General features: G+C 48.4%; 1 protein-coding gene across 8 annotated transcripts in view; it reads right to left on the bottom strand.

Moving 5' to 3' along the window:
• Clec16a (C-type lectin domain containing 16A) overlaps positions 1–16,220 on the bottom strand; it is a 188,686-nt gene that overhangs the window by 130,206 nt on the left and 42,260 nt on the right. For 6 of the 8 annotated variants that reach the window (XM_051168139.1, XM_051168137.1, XM_051168134.1 and 3 more), the window contains one exon: positions 13,492–13,723. In XM_051168139.1, the coding sequence (XP_051024096.1) occupies positions 13,492–13,723 (232 nt within the window). The remainder of the gene's footprint in view (positions 1–13,491; positions 13,724–16,220) is intronic. The other 2 variants (XM_051168138.1, XM_051168140.1) reach the window with 1 other exon arrangement.

Genomic DNA, 16,220 nt, shown 5'->3' on the forward strand with positions numbered 1-16,220 from the left:
ACTGCTCTGAAGTGCTCTGCACTTTAGAAACAACTCTGGCAGGCAGAGGCCACACTCCCCCTTCCCTCACAACCTCTGGAAGGCAGAGGCAAGTTAGGAACCTCACTTTGTTTTTCCAACTGTGGAAGAGCAACTTACAGCAACCAACTTAAAGGTGCGGTGTATGTTTTTATTTTCACAAACATTAAGGACCACAGAACAGAAACATCTGGAGTCAAGAGTGATGCTAGGCTTCCTGATGTCTCCATCAAGGGTCCTTGTCATGTGAGAGGACTTTCTCGGCAGGTGCTGATCATCCCCTATGCTGGGGACCCTTCCCCTAAGGTCTTTGCTGGCACAGGCACTCTCTTAGATGGCCTCCATTCCCTCTCTTGTCCTCACTGTTTTTCACACAGATCCAAGCGACAGTAAGTGGGAGGAGGGGGGAAGATCATGTCCCTCTTGTGTTCCAAACTCCAAATGCCTTCTCCTCACATTCAGGATGAAACCTAAAGGGCGCAGACCACGGCCTGACACCACCCAGGACTGGCCCTCTCCACCTCTGATCACACTCCTTGGCCTTCTTTCTCTGCCTTGCTGGCTCCTTACTCTGGCCACGTTAGGCTTATTGCTGGCTGACTCTCGAATGGCTCACACTTTCTCAGACATGGCTGTTATTCATTATGCCTTCCAATGCTCAGCTTAAGTGTCACCTCCTTGCAAGTGCTTTGGTCACTCTCCTCATCTGTTCTGTTCTTTAGCTCTTCTTAAGCAAGCACAATCTAAACTGCATATTTTGTTAAGACTTCACTCCTTTCCTTAGTGCCCTTTTCTTTCCCAGGATTTCATCAGATCAAGCCATTTTGCTGGCTCAGAATTCTGGGCCATGACAGTTTTTCAGGATTTTCCTCGATGTTGATGAACTTAGCAATGTGTAGGGTCTTGACCAGAACTCCTGGACTAGAGTTTGTCTAATTTTCCCCCAATCCTTAGACTGGGGCTGTGTGTTCTGAAGAGGATGACCACAGATTGGAAGTAGCCTTCTTGTGACATCACAGCCAACACACACACTGGCACTGTGGAAGGAAGTCACCACAGGAAGTTGCTGTTGCTGTCAGTGCAGTGCAGGGGCTCATATCTGGGACCTTGGGCATACTAGCAACGCCCTTTGAGCTATAGCCCCCAGCCCTATTTGTATAAATTACTTAGAATTATTCACAGCAAACGTGTCCTCTCCAACCCTCACCTAGTTTCTGTTTCCCTCTCCAGCGTCTCTGCCCAGCAGCACTGATGTTCTGTTTTACCTGCTTACTCCTGGCTGTCCTCCACTATGGGCTTCACAAGCACAGCTGTCTCCCCAGCACCAGTGCATCTCTTGACTATGTGAATGGATCACTGCCTGGGTCCAGTACAATATGGGAAGTTTTAGCACAGACAGGAGCAGCAGTGGGTTGAGGCAGCTATGGCAGGGTAGAGTGGTCCAGAGCCTGACAGTCTACAACTGATCTGTTCTCTCACAGGGAGATGTCTGCCCACCCCCCACACTCATTCCAAGGTTTCTTAGTGTGATGTGCTTGTAGCAGCGTCTGGCATGGAGGCAACCCCACACATGTTCCCTTGGGAGCAAGACCTCTGGAGGCTCACTCTGGGGAGCCTTCCGCCCTCCCTACCAAACCTGAAGCCAGATGCTAGATCAAAGTCTCCCACAGGGAGGTCCCCCATCACACGAGTAGGGACCAACAAGCAATCTTCAGGGAGTATGTGGACAAGAATTCCCTCTGGATTGTTTTGTATGTATCTTATAGGCATTGGCAGTCAATTATAGCTGCAGAAAAAGCCTATTCTTTTATGCAATGAGGCTAAATTTAAGAAACACACAAGAGAGTCAGGTCACAGAAGACGACTAAGTGGACAACAGAACTGCTAGTACTCAGTCATGGCTGAACAGGGAGATGGCACAGCCCTGTATTTGGCAACATTTTTTCTGTCCTTGCTGTTTTATCAGTTCTTTTCAACACTTGGCTCCCTCCTAGTCATCTCAGGGTTCCCCAGAGAGAGGTGCAAGATGATCTGCTAGGTAGGTCTTTTTCTTATCCGTAAAGTATCTGTTCTTTTTGCTTTATGTTGTATTTAACTTAACATGATGATGAGAATACGTATAATTTATAATAAGTGTGTTTGTTTGGGGGAGGTACATGCTTCTATTTTGTTTGTGTCAGTTTGTGTTTATTGATATGGAATGTCACCAAAGACATGTGAGGACTACCAAGCTATGACACTGGCCTCCTCTTGGCTCTGGCCTCTAACCTCTGCCTGGTGATCCCAGGCCCAACTTGCGCATGCCATGAGCTCACTTCCCCTGGGCAGAGCTCCACCCTGTTTGGCTGACATGGTGGGAATACTGCTCTCAGGACTCCGCAAGGTCACAGAAGCAAGTTTCAGTGCCAAGTGTGAAGGACAAGCCAGCACACCACAGTGGTCCCCTTTCCAGCCTTTCATTTCCCTGGACAGCATCAGGATTCTGGAGCAAGAGAAGAGTTCAAGACAATCCAGCTCACGGCGTCCTAGGCAAGTGTTCAAGTGACTCAGTAACTTTTTGCTTTTTGCAATGCTGGTGTTAGAACCCAAGACCTGGTGAATGTAGGCAAGTACTCTGCAACTGAGCCACATCCTTAGCCATAAAGATGAATATGAAGGGACTTTCCCAGGGCATGGCACCATGGTGGACAGTTGAGCACAGAGCTATTCCAGGTAAAAGTGGGTAAATACCAACTGTCTGCCCATATGGTCACTCGGGAACTACAGAGCCCCTTCCTGGAATTCTGGAACTTCAGAAATAAAACACATGCAATCTGCATGTTTGTTCTCAATGTGGCCACCAAATCTGAGAAAGAACAACCCTGAAGTGCAATAGTTCTCTATGCAGCGGAAGCTAGCACAGCTTCTTGTTCCCCACCTGAGAAACGTGGCAGGAGAAGCCAGCAGCACCTGATCCTAGCACCTAAAACCCTGGCTGTGCCACCCTGTGCGCCCAGCCGCTCACCAAACCCCATTGAGATCTCCCTGACTGGCAACCAGTGAGCCCTATGACCCTCCTGTCAGTCCCCAACAATAAGGCCGTTCAGGGTCTAAATCCAAGTCACACAAGCTATCGGCCACAGAGAGAAGGCAGCGCTTTTCAGAGAATGGCCAGCATCAGGGAAGGGCTAAGATGTGAGAGGAGCACGGAATAAGTATTTTCTTATGTTAGAAACTGACCCCAAACCGACAGGGACTTGACACACTGCAGCCAGCATGAAGGAATTCCCTAGGGCCAACTCAGGGGCAATTTAAGCACCAGAGTAATTAAATATAGTAATGGAATATAAACCACTGAAAACTGGAGTCCACGCTGTTAAGTGATAAATCACTGGCCGGGAGGAAGGGACCTCATTGCAGTGGAGTGACAAGGCTGGCTGCGGAACATGGACAAGGCGCTGCCGCCAGAGCCACTGCGCTGTAAGCATCACGGTAAACACTGGGCCAGGCGAGCATTAGCACAAATGCCCAACCCAGGGGAATTCTCAAGAGGTGCAGGAACTACGAGTGTCTTCCCAGGGGCTGTGGAGAGCTTGAAAAGAGCAAGTCTACAGTGGAGAAGCAAGCCAGCTCTTAATCAAGTGACCAAAACAAATACTGCTTGGGAAACAGAGCGATAACCAATGTGACATCCTGAGAAGGACACAGTGTCACCTAATCCACATTTCAGCCAAGAAGACAAACTCTCAATCAGACAGGGATCAAATGAGGACCGCTTTGCTAGAAGCAGACCCGCATTCCTCACAAATGCCAGCAGTGTCATGAAGCATGCCCACTACCATCTCAATATCAACACAGGAGTCCCATGCAGGAAGACCAAGAGTTTGGAGCTGTTCTGTGCTATACTACACTGGCGAAATTCTGCACATACCCCCCAAAGGAAGTACACGCTTAGAATGTGCAATAAAGGACATTTTTATGCCAACATACACAACAGGAACATAGATGGGAAGAGCTTATGGACTGATGGTAATGGGGCAAGAACACCTTGTTCTTAGCAAATGCACACTGAGGTTTTAGAAGGAAAAGGGCATGAGATATGACTTATCCCTCCAACAACTGTGCAGAGTGTGTGTGTGTGTGTGTGTGTGTGTTGAGCAAGGGGGTGGGAAGGCGGAGGGTGGCGGAGGGAGGGAGAACTCAAATAAAAATACTTTAAAAGTTCAAAAACAGAAAATAGGAAAGTGAGTCAGGGGTAAATAAGTATTCTTTATACTATTGTTTCATGACTTTTCTTAAATTTTAAATTATGTTAAGGAAAACATTTGAAAAACTACTACTATATATTCAAAACCAGTATAAATGCAAAGTCTCTGTAAAAATATACATGATGAATGAAGAGATCTATTAATGGGCATTTTCAAAGGGAACTCAGTGAGTAAGCACCTGGGAGGTCCTGAGGCCTGGCATACATGGTCAGCTCTGCACAGCCATTGCTCCATCTCAAAAGCAGTCCTGTCACTGAGGGCTCCATGAACGATCAAAGAAAACAAACAAACAAACAAGCAGTCTTCACCTGGGACCTTGCCTGCTGGTCTCTCAGGCCAGCTGAAGGAGCAGTTCTGGCACGGCTGTAACAAGAATGCACCACGCCCTCTCTCTGGAACACTAGGCCCACACGCTGGGGCACTTGAAGTGCAGTAAAGCTGTAAAGCTTTTTTTTTTTTAATTAATTTATTCTTGTTACATCTCAATGTTTATCCCATCCCTTGTATCCTCCCATTCTTCCCTCCCTCCCATTTTCCCCTTATTCCCCTCCCCTACGACTGTTCCTGAGGGGGATTACCTCCCCCTGTATATGCTCATAGGGTATCAAGTCTCTTCTTGGCAACCTGCTGTCCTTCCTCTGAGTGCCACCAGGTCTCCCCTTCCAGGGGACATGGTCAAATGTGAGGCACCAGCGTACGTGAGAAAGTCATATCCCACTCTCCACTCAACTGTGGAGAATGTTCTGTCCATTGGCTAGATCTGGGTAGGGGTTTAAAGTTTACTGCCTATATTGTCCTTGGCTGGTGCCTTAGTTTGAACGGGACCCCTGGGCCCAAATCTGCCTATCATAATGTTCTACTTGTAGGTTTCTAGGACCCTCTGGATCCTTCTACTTTGCTATTCTCCCATGCTTCTCTCATCTAGAGTCCCAATAGGATGCCTTCCCCTCTGTCCCAGTTTCCTGGTAAGTGAAGGCTTTCGTGGGACTGCCCCTTGGGCTAGTATGCAGATATAAGTGAGTATATACCATTTGAGTCTTTCTGCTTCTGGGTTAACTCACTCATTATGATCATTTCTAGCTCAATCCATTTATCCACAAATTTCGAGAATTCCTTGTTTTTAATAGCAGAGTAGTACTAAACCAGAGACACTAAGTCACTTAGAAGAAAAAGTGGGGAAGAGCCTGGAACATATTGGCACAGGAGACAACTTCCTGAACAGAACACCAACGGCCCAGGCCTTAATGTCAACCATTAATAAATGGGACCTCATGAGGCTGAGAAGCTTCTGTAAGGCAGGAGACACTGTTCAGAGAACAAAGCGACAGCCTACGGACTGGGAAAAGATCTTCACCAACCCTACATCTGTAAAGCTTATTATAAGGAAAGAAAAGATCCCAGGCAGTTGCAGGTGGTAAAGACCACACAAAGGCACAGCAGGACAGTAAACACGAGTTATTTGGTGGAGAGACAAGTGTTGCCACTGACAAGGGAAGAGTGGCAGGAGCCATCTGCAGGGAACTGCTTCCAGAAATCCCTGGACCCGAAGAGGTGACTGCCAAAGAAGACAGCAAAGAGGAAAAGGAAGTCTGAGCCAAAGGAGGAGACACTGAACGAGGGGAAGGTGAAATGGAAAGAGCCTGCTTCTGCCAGCCTGCCAGCCATGGCATCCCTGCAAGGCCAACAGTCACACACAGAAGCCTGTTCACAGGGTCCTTTCACATCAGACGCCCAGCGAAAGGACGAGTACACACTTCACTAGTGCAGAAGACTACAGTGAACTTTATGCTCCCGTGATCACTGGTAAAATGAGAACATTTAGAGTCCATAGCTCAGGGGTGGAGGTGGGGGTGGGGCGAGGAAGCCCATGTCAGGTGGGGCACCTGCCCAGGCACACAATGACCTGAGTCCATCCTAGAATCACCAGAAAACAAATGCTCAACAAAATAACCACATAAAATTCGAAGTCAGCTGGGGACTAAAGATTACTTTTAGACTTTTAGCCTAAGAACCTTTATCAAGAAATAGGGTTGTTTTTGTTTGTTTTGCTAAAAAAATTTTTTTAATTGCTACAAAAAATTTAAAAATTAAAGTATCATGTTTCTAACCTTCTCTAGCACAGTCTTTAATACAACAAAGCAACATTCAAGCCATTCTTAAATCTAACCCGTAAAGTGGCTCCATGTGCACTTTATTTACAGAATGCTACAGAAGTATCTTCAGAGGCTGGGGAGATGGCTCGGCAATGTGGGTGCCGGCCACACAAGCCTGCTGTTCAATCCTAAAGACCCATGAAGAGGTGGGAGGGAAAACCCACGTCACAGTCATCCTCTAACCTCTGCATACATACTGTGTGGCACACACACCCACACCCACCCCTCTACATACATACTGTGTGGCACACGCACCCACACCCACCCCTCTGCATACATACTGTGTGGCACACGCACCCACACCCACCCCTCTGCATACATACTGTGTGGCACACGCACCCACACCCACCCCTCTACATACATACTGTGTGGCACACGCACCCACACCCACCCCTCTACATACATACTGTGTGGCACACACACCCACACCCACCCCTCTGCATACATACTGTGTGGCACACACACCCACACCCACCCCTCTACATACATACTGTGTGGCACACACACACACCCCTCTACATACATACTGTGTGGCACACGCACTCACGCCCACCCCTCTACATACATATTGTGTGGCACACACACCCACACCCACCCCTCTACATACATACTGTGTGGCACACACACCCACACCCACCCCTCTACATACATACTGTGTGGCACACACACCCACACCCACCCCTCTGCATACATACTGTGTGGCACACGCACCCACACCCACCCCTCTGCATACATACTGTGTGGCACACACACCCACACCCACCCCTCTACATACATACTGTGTGGCACACGCACCCACACCCACCCCTCTACATACATACTGTGTGGCACACACACCCACACCCACCCCTCTGCATACATACTGTGTGGCACACGCACCCACACCCACCCCTCTGCATACATACTGTGTGGCACACGCACCCACACCCACCCCTCTACATACATACTGTGTGGCACACACACCCACACCCACCCCTCTACATACATACTGTGTGGCACACACACCCACGCCCACCCCTCTACATACATACTGTGTGGCACACACACCCACGCCCACCCCTCTACATACATACTGTGTGGCACACACACCCACACCCACCCCTCTACATACATACTGTGTGGCACACACACCCACACACACCCCTCTACATACATACTGTGTGGCACACACACCCACACCCACCCCTCTACATACATACTGTGTGGCACACACACCCACACCCACCCCTCTGCATACATACTGTGTGGCACACGCACTCACACCCACCCCTCTACATACATACTGTGTGGCACACACACCCACGCCCACCCCTCTACATACATACTGTGTGGCACACGCACCCACACCCACCCCTCTACATACATACTGTGTGGCACACACACCCACACCCACCCCTCTACATACATACTGTGTGGCACACGCACTCACACCCACCCCTCTACATACATACTGTGTGGCACACACACCCACGCCCACCCCTCTACATACATACTGTGTGGCACACGCACCCACACCCACCCCTCTACATACATACTGTGTGGCACACACACCCACACCCACCCCTCTACATACATACTGTGTAGCACACGCACCCACGCCCACCCCTCTACATACATACTGTGTGGCACAGGCACCCACACCTACACCCACTACTCACGCCCATCCCTCTATACAAACAGATTAATAAATCTGAAAAATCTTTAGGCTCTGTGTATAAAAATATACAAAAAATGAATTTCATATTTAGAAAGTATATCAAGGGAGGTGAGCTTTAAGATTTCAAATGTCCATGACATTCCCAGTTAGCTCTTTCTACCTCCCGCTGTGGAGCAAGATGTGAGATTTCAGTGTCCTGTCCTTGCTACCATGCCTTTGCTCCATCCACCACCATGGACTCTTATCTTTCTAGAAATCCAGGTAGAGTCTCCATGGTACTTTATCACATAGAAAAGTAACTAGTCCTGTGTGTGCTCACATGCAAGTGTGCTCACATGCGTGTGTGCACAGCAGGGGACAACCCCGAGTGTCAGTCCTCAGGTGCTGTGGTGCTGGCTTTATCCTTTTTGATTCAGAGTCTCCTACTACCCTGGATCTTGCAAGTAGGCTGGGCTGGTTGGCTGGCCTCTCTGGTGCTGGAGTGACAAGTGTGTCATTTTCTAAAATAAAATAAAACCAGCGGTTCTGAAGGCTACGCTTAGCAAGCCTGTCACCAACTGGGCTATCTCCTCAAGCCCCTGTAGATTCTTATACGAGTCCTTCTGGGAAGAGTAGTTAAGCCAGGAAGACAAGCAATAGAATGGCGGCTGCCACAGGTGAGGAACGGGGCAGGGAGATTAGGAGTTGTTTTATGGGGTAGAGTCTCAGTTTTGCAGGAAGCAAAGAGTTCTGGAAATGATGCTGATAGACATAAGTGGACCCTGTAGCACTGCTGACTCACAAACTTCAAAGTAGTGAGGTTTCATTTGCCAATATTTTACCACAATAAAAAAGAAGAAGAAAAAGAGGAGGAGGGAGAAGAGGAAGCAGGGAGAGAAAAGACAAACAGGAACCAAAAGCACTTTATCTCCAAAGTGCCATGCAAGTGATGGCAGTGCTGGGAGAGCTGTGAAGGTCAGGACATAAGAACATGGATTTCTTCATATGACAACTCTGGCCGCATTCCAGAGCTTCCCAGCCTCTGACATGCTGATCTTTCAAGAGCAATAATTCCTTGACTCGCCTAGGATGATGCACAGTCCAATCTAATTAATATTTGCTAGATGACGTGCTTTTCAGGGAAACAACAGGTACCACGTCCCAGTACTGTGACTTCACAAATCCAAGGATTTCTTCAATCTGGACTCTCTTTTCCAGAAACCACAGAAAGACAGATAATGGGGAAAAGAGGGAGGGAGGAAGGCCTTCACAAGAAGGTCAAAAGGGGAAAGACATGCTCTTGGTTACCTAGGTAACCACAGAGGGCTGTGATTGGCTGACTCTGGAGCAGTGTTTCAAGGTGAAAATGGCCAGGGCAATGGCAGGGGGTGGCAGGAGGTACCTCTCCTGAACACGGCGGTGTTCTAGGCATATGACAGCCTCAACTCTGCTTTGCTTAAGTCTGTGTGTGAGGTACAAGGAAAATCTCCCTGCTACAGTAGAGAAGGGAGGGTTGGGGGTGCTACCAGGCCTCTTTCTCTCTCCCTGGCCCACATGCTTACACTCACATCTATATGCTCACTCATCTTACTCATTAGCAAGAGGTATTAGCCCTGCTGGGCTGGGAAGCTGGCTCAGAGGGTAAAGTACTTGGCATGCAAAAGTGAAGACCTGAGTTTGAATCCCTCAGTTTTGCAAGATGCAAAGAATTCTGGAGATAATGATGGGTACAGAAGACGGGCACCCTTAACACACAGACCTGCACATCTCAAAGTGCAGACTCAGTAGCATAGGCCTGTAATCCCTGTGCTCCCATCGTGAAATAAGGGACAGAGACAGGAGAATCTCCAGCAAGCCTGCTTGCCTGGTATACACAGAGGCAAAACACAAAAGCCTGTCTCACAAGGCGGAGGGTGAGGACAGACACCAAAGTGATCCTCTGATTTCAACACGTGTGTTATAGTCTACATGCAGAGACATGGACACAAACACATGAAAGAGCCAGAGAAAAGAGGGAAAGAAGAAAGGTCTGGAGAAAACTGTTGAGGGCATTGGCCCAGAGTGTGTCGCTATGCCTCTGCCCCTCATCATGACCTGGGCTGCTAGTGTGTCACTGTAACAGCCTCAGTCTGAGCATCAGGAAAGCCCCTCCACAGGACGGCATGTACAGCAGAGTATCAGCTCACCCGGGAAGAGAGCTGGGAAGGTGGGGCCAGCCAATAATTCCTATTTGTTCCTTAGGCAAAGGCAGCAGGCCAGCCCTGCTGTTCTAGGAGGGGGTGGGGGTCCTCATCTCTCTGTCAGGCCTCATTAGGTTACTGCTCTAAGCAAGCCCAAGGGCAGAGGGCTGTCCCTTTAAGTGAGGGGCCCACTAGGAAACAGGCATGTGCGGGCTGTCTGACTTCTGGGCAGAGCTGCTTCAGCTCAGGGTCAATGGCATCCTTTGCTTTCAACAGCCCATTTTTGCAGAAATTGGGGTTGGGGGCTGTAATCTCATGGCCTTGAACAAGTCACCCGCGACTTGAGAACTAAGGGACAGCAAATCTCTTTGTACGCTGGAGATGGTGAGGATGTGTCAGAGGCATACATTCATTTCACACACTTTTACTGTCCGGGCTTAAGCACAGAGGAAGTGTGAAATCTGGATGTTACTTTAAAAAATCAAAAACAAAAAAAATTCACATCAAGCTGTGGCAAACCGTGCCTCTTGCGATGCCCCTTTCACTCCTGTTTTACCCTACTTTTCTTTCTGAAGACTTCTTTGCCACCAGACGAGGGGCAGCAGACACAGGGGTTGGGTGTCAGCACCTCTTAATTAGGAGGCACCTATGTTTGTCACAACCACACTGTTAATCACCCCTAGATGCAGGGCCAGTGAAAGGAGCTTGGAGGAGAAGTAACCCGAGGAAGAAGCAGGTGCTGCAGCCGTCTCAGCACAGGAGGGAGAAGCTGGACACGGACAAGCACCCAGCAGGCTCACCCCTGCTGCTGAGCCACACACCTCAGGACCTAGGGAAGAGTGGCTGTAGACACACGACCCAGGCCTGGTAATGGGTCCTTGCATAACTCTATATGGATGAACATCTGGTTTGCTGTAAGAACGAAGGAAACTGACACTTTTCCAGGAGACAAGATGTAAAAGCTGTAGTTTTGGCACAAACAAAATTCAGGATAAAGAGAAAACATTCACTAACAACATCTTCCAATCTGAGACTAAAAGATCAGATATATGCTTTGGAAAGCTTCAGAGTGAAAGTATGCTGGCCAGGCCTGTGGATGCTCTGTGTACTTACGCTGAGCTGCCTGGGAAGGTGACAGCCCATCATGTTTTGGAATGATTAGTGAGTTTGAGAAATGCCAAGGGCAGCAAAAAGGCCATGGGGTCACTAGGAGCCAGGCCTGGCTGAGCTATAATAGTCTGTGTCTGCTGCTTAAGCTGGTCTGTAGGGAAACCCTGGGGTGCTGTTTGGCACAATCTGGGTAGCCTGGAAAACCCTCTTTGGCCACAGTGTCTTCCCTGTGCAGGGGCAGGTCTCAGCACCAAGAGCTGCGCTCCAAGCCCAGTAGCCTAAGTGAAGTAGCCGCCTCAATAAGCTGGTTTTAGCCCCTTTGTGCCAGGACAGGTCTGAGGCCAAGCCTACCCTGTACACACCCCTGTTGGTCATAGCTGTGGCTGGCTGAAGAGCATTCCTTACAGCCTGGAACAAAAGCAAGAACATCTTTCCAAGATGGAATGGACTGGAACACAGGGTGCAAAACAAGATACACACATCCACCTACCCATCTGCCCCATGCCACTCACTGTGCTAGACTTGGGGTATGAGCCAACAACTTTCTTCCCAGCTAGTGAAAGCCCTAACATAACCGAATATAAGCAGGTGAGTAAGCAGGTGAGTATGACTTACCTCCTGTTTGCCCCTCCACTTTCCCACCAAAGTGATACTTTAAACAAAGGCTTCCAGGCCCCAAATGAACTGAATATACCCAGTAAACCAAAAAGTGCAATGTACACAAATAAAAGCAGGCTAGACACCTCAGCCTTAGGAAGTCTGGGCCACCAGGGGACGTTTTGGCTAGACTCACTGACATGTGATGGTGGTGTTCACGGACAGCTGCTGTGACAGTCATTACAGCGGCCAACCGGCTGGGATGACAGGATACGTGCTGGGTGTAGGTGTGCACACAGCTCTCAAAAACAAACAAGCCTCTAGTCCAACAGTTCTCAACCTGTGAGTCATGAGTCCTTTGGGGGTTAAATGGCCCTTTCATAGGAGTCACCTAAGACCACTGAAAGCTACAGTTACCTACATTATGATTCAGAACAGTAGCAAACTTCAGTTTTGAAGTGGCAACGAAAATAACATTATAGTTGACGTCACCACAGCACAGGATCTATACTAAAGGGTTGAGAGACACTGCTCTAGTCGGTGGCTAGTGCAAAGCTCAGCACAATTGTGTCAGCCACTGAGGACTGAGGGCTTAGAGTCACCACTGCTAGCCCAGGGTCCATAGGCTGGACAGCACAGTGTCCCCAACCAGAGAGTGCTCAGCTGGGATGCTCCAAACAGGTTGCATTTGTCCAAAGAGCTGTAGAATCTTCCAGCTAGGAGAACTCTGACCCCAGAACCACCAAGCAGAGTCCTACTAACACCAACACCCCAGTGTCTAGGGCGCTGCCTGGAGCTTCTGTCTGAGTGGCTGTGAGGCTGGTCTCTGATACAAGTAACTGGCTACTTCAAGTATTTTGAATCATAGGCCAAATGTTCTCCAGCTCCAGAGAACATCTACACATAGAGGGTAGGAGAGGAAGGAGGATAATCCTGCCAGGGTGAGAGTAGAAGGCAGGTTTCTGTCCACTGGGTGTATACACACCACACAACTGTGCCTCACTCTGGACAGATAGGCCTTCTAGAACCCAGTCAGAGATTCCAGAGGCTGTATTTATTTAATCATGTGACTGCAAAAATTCATCGCTATTAAAGACATATCGTCTTACCAAACCTGGGCCTCTTTCCTTCCCACAGTGTACTGAATACAAATCACACTCCCGAGTTTGCAGGAATAAGAATAGCAGCATAATGGTACACGAAGTCAGCCACAATAATGACAGCAGCGGCAAATGCCTCCACAACATCTGCTAAGGGCCTGGTGCTGTTCTGAGGAGGCCAGATGTGTGATTTAACACCAGTTCCTATGACGTGTGACTATCTTTTTCCTTGCTCCAGGCCACACAAGGTGAGACTTGCACTAGATCTGTTGTGGCACATCCCACAGCTACCTCTGAATGGTCAGGCTGTCCCGGCTGGCCTGAATGGGTGCTGAGGTGAGCAGAAGCACCCAGGGAACATATGAGGAGCAGAATAAAGACAGAGGACACAGAGCCTCGCTGGCTGCAGGGGTTGGCGTGGGTGGAGGGGCAGTTCCCGGGTACACTCACCTTCACGCTCCCCACTTGTCTTCATGCTTTTTGAACCACCCTCTGTACCTTTAGTCTTCTCAGCGTCTTCCTGGGCATCTTCAGTAGGCCCTCTCTCCTCGTCTTCCTCTTCCCCAACATTTTTGTAGTTGGGTCTCTTTTGCATTCGCTTCTTTCCCTTGTGCTTGTTCATTTCAAGGGAGCGCTCGAGTGTCTCAGTGGGCTTAATGAAGCACCGGATGCTGGGCTTGGCCTGGGTGAGTCCAAGAAAGGCAATGAATGAATCAGGGTGCTAGAATCTCAATGGATGCTCACAAGCTGCCAGAGGTCCTGCCTTAGCAAGTTACTTCCAAAACAATTAACGCTATTCCTGAGTTGGTGGCAGTACTATTACTGACACTCTCCCTTCACTATCAAATGGCTAAAATATTAGCTACCATTTACGGCATGCTATTCTAGGCCTGGTGGTGAAGACCTAATCCAGGCTGACATAGAATGACCTCAAGTTCAAGGCCTGCTTGGCTACAGAGTGAGTTCTAGAACAGGCTAAGCAACTCAGTGAGACCCTATCTGAAGAAGAAAGGAAGCTGGAATGTAGCTCAGTGGTATGCATACACCCCTCCTCAGTACCACATTGCGGATTTGTTGTCTATTACCATGCCAGCCCTATGCGTCCCAAACACCAGCTGTCCACACGGCAAAAGCTCTGGGGTGCTGTGAGCTCAGGCTGTATCATCTCAATTTCCAGCAACCCCTGAGTACTGCTGTGTTCCTATGGTTGAGGCACTCTCAAGTACTGAAGGATTTGCTCCAGGTCACCCAGCCAGGGGGCAACAGAGCCCCAAATCTACACGCCACTTGCACAGTAGCTATCACAGTGATAGCAAACTGGTATTCTTATTAACATCTTCTGAGGGGGAGGGATTGAGACAGGATACAAGTGGCCTAAACTTGCTTTGTCGTAGATGACCTGGAGCTCCCAGCTTTCTGCCTCTGCCTGCTAAACACTAGGGCTGCAGGCTTGTGTCTCTGTGGCCAGCTTATTAACTTGTACTTGCAGTGAGTAAAGTGCTACATGGCTAAAGAGTTAGAATAGCAGCATGCCTTGCATTACAAAAGCAAGTACTAGGAAGACAGGGCAAAGGGCCCAGATGCGATCATGTGCCAGCTCTCCTTGTAGGGGAACTTGCTAAGTGTTAGCAACGAGCCAAGTGAAACCAACTCCAAAGGAAAAGGTTTTTTTCTAGGCAAGGCAGAGAAAGGAGAAAGGCTCCTGCCACCAAAGTTCATGTCCCATGCTCCCATATACCCGTATTTAGAACCATGATATATAGAAATTATGGGTCCATTTTACAGGTGAGAAAAACTGAGGCTTGGGAGGGGTTAAACTTGTTCAGCTGCCCCTGGCTACGGAACTGCAGACAATCTGTCAGCACCAAAGCCCACATGCTTCCTCAAAGAGCAGGGCCTTACCTGGAAGCCACATCAGTTTTACATTTAGAATTCTTTTAAAAGCATATGTATAAACTGGAGATGGTGGCACGTGTAGTAATGTCAGCACTTGGGAGACGAAGGCAAGAGGACCAGAAGTGCAAAGTTATTCTCAGCCACAATGGAAGCTTAAGGCCTGCCTGGTCTACACAAGAGACCCCTTCTCAGAAAAGATGCGGGGTGGGGCATGTGCATGGTACTGAGCACACGGGGTGCACACCAAGGGAAGGTGAGACACAAAAATCAGTTAAATGCAGGAGCCTGAGGCCAGCCTGGGTAGAACAAGATTCCATCTCAGGGGGAAAATGTAGTACATCTAAAAATGAGCAAAGACAACAGAAAATGGATTTGTCTGGGTCAGGATTTTGATTGAAATTTTATCTTTCCAGACCCTGAATGTTCAGACATCAATTTGTCATTTAAAAGAAGTTTTAGAATAAACTTTTCCATTATCTTGGTATGGATTATCTATCTTATGAGTTTACCCCAAGAGCCACCAAGTATATTCTGCAGGGAGAGGGCTGCTGTACCTTGCCAATAAGTGGAATGTGCTCAAAGAAAACAGATTAATTTCAATAATGTTCAAAACAAAACCCATTTGAGAGATAAATTAGCATCCAAATCCAAACATTCATTTTTATTTGCCCATTTTGGATTATTCAACCACAAAAAGGACAGATAAATTGAAACATGATTCTGCTATTCAGGAAACCCAGATAATGTAGTGCAGAGGAGAAGACTGGACATTCCGAGCATGTACCATTTGACAGAAGGCATCCATCAGTGCTCCAGCAGGATTCTGGGTGATCAAGGGCAGCCCTCGGGTGCACTCTCCTGGAAATGTCCATCACCATCTACTTACAGTGGATTTTAGAGCACGCCACACAGTAAGAGGGCTAGCAGACACAGACAGAAACGGACACCAAACACACAACAAACACCTCCATGTTAGAAGCTAAGGACAGAGAGCCACATGGATGGATGCACACAGATGGATCCACAAGTCTTCCCTAAACTCTAAGTGGCTCTAACATTCAGACCAATTGACAGAATAGAGAAAAGTAACATGGAGGGCCTGGAGCTGCCAGAGTAGTCTGAAGGCCAGAACAACTGCCTCATCTCTGCCTGAAGTGCATGTAGAGAAATTCTGGGTTCCTAGAATCAAATGAAATCATGGATGGAAAGTTCCTTCAGAATTGGGCCTGCAGGTCAGTGGTAGAACTCTTGCCCAGCATGCATGGGCACTCCTGGCTGGGTCA

This window comes from Acomys russatus, chromosome 25 (assembly GCF_903995435.1).
Source record: "Acomys russatus chromosome 25, mAcoRus1.1, whole genome shotgun sequence".
NCBI classification, from domain to species: domain Eukaryota; kingdom Metazoa; phylum Chordata; class Mammalia; order Rodentia; family Muridae; genus Acomys; species Acomys russatus.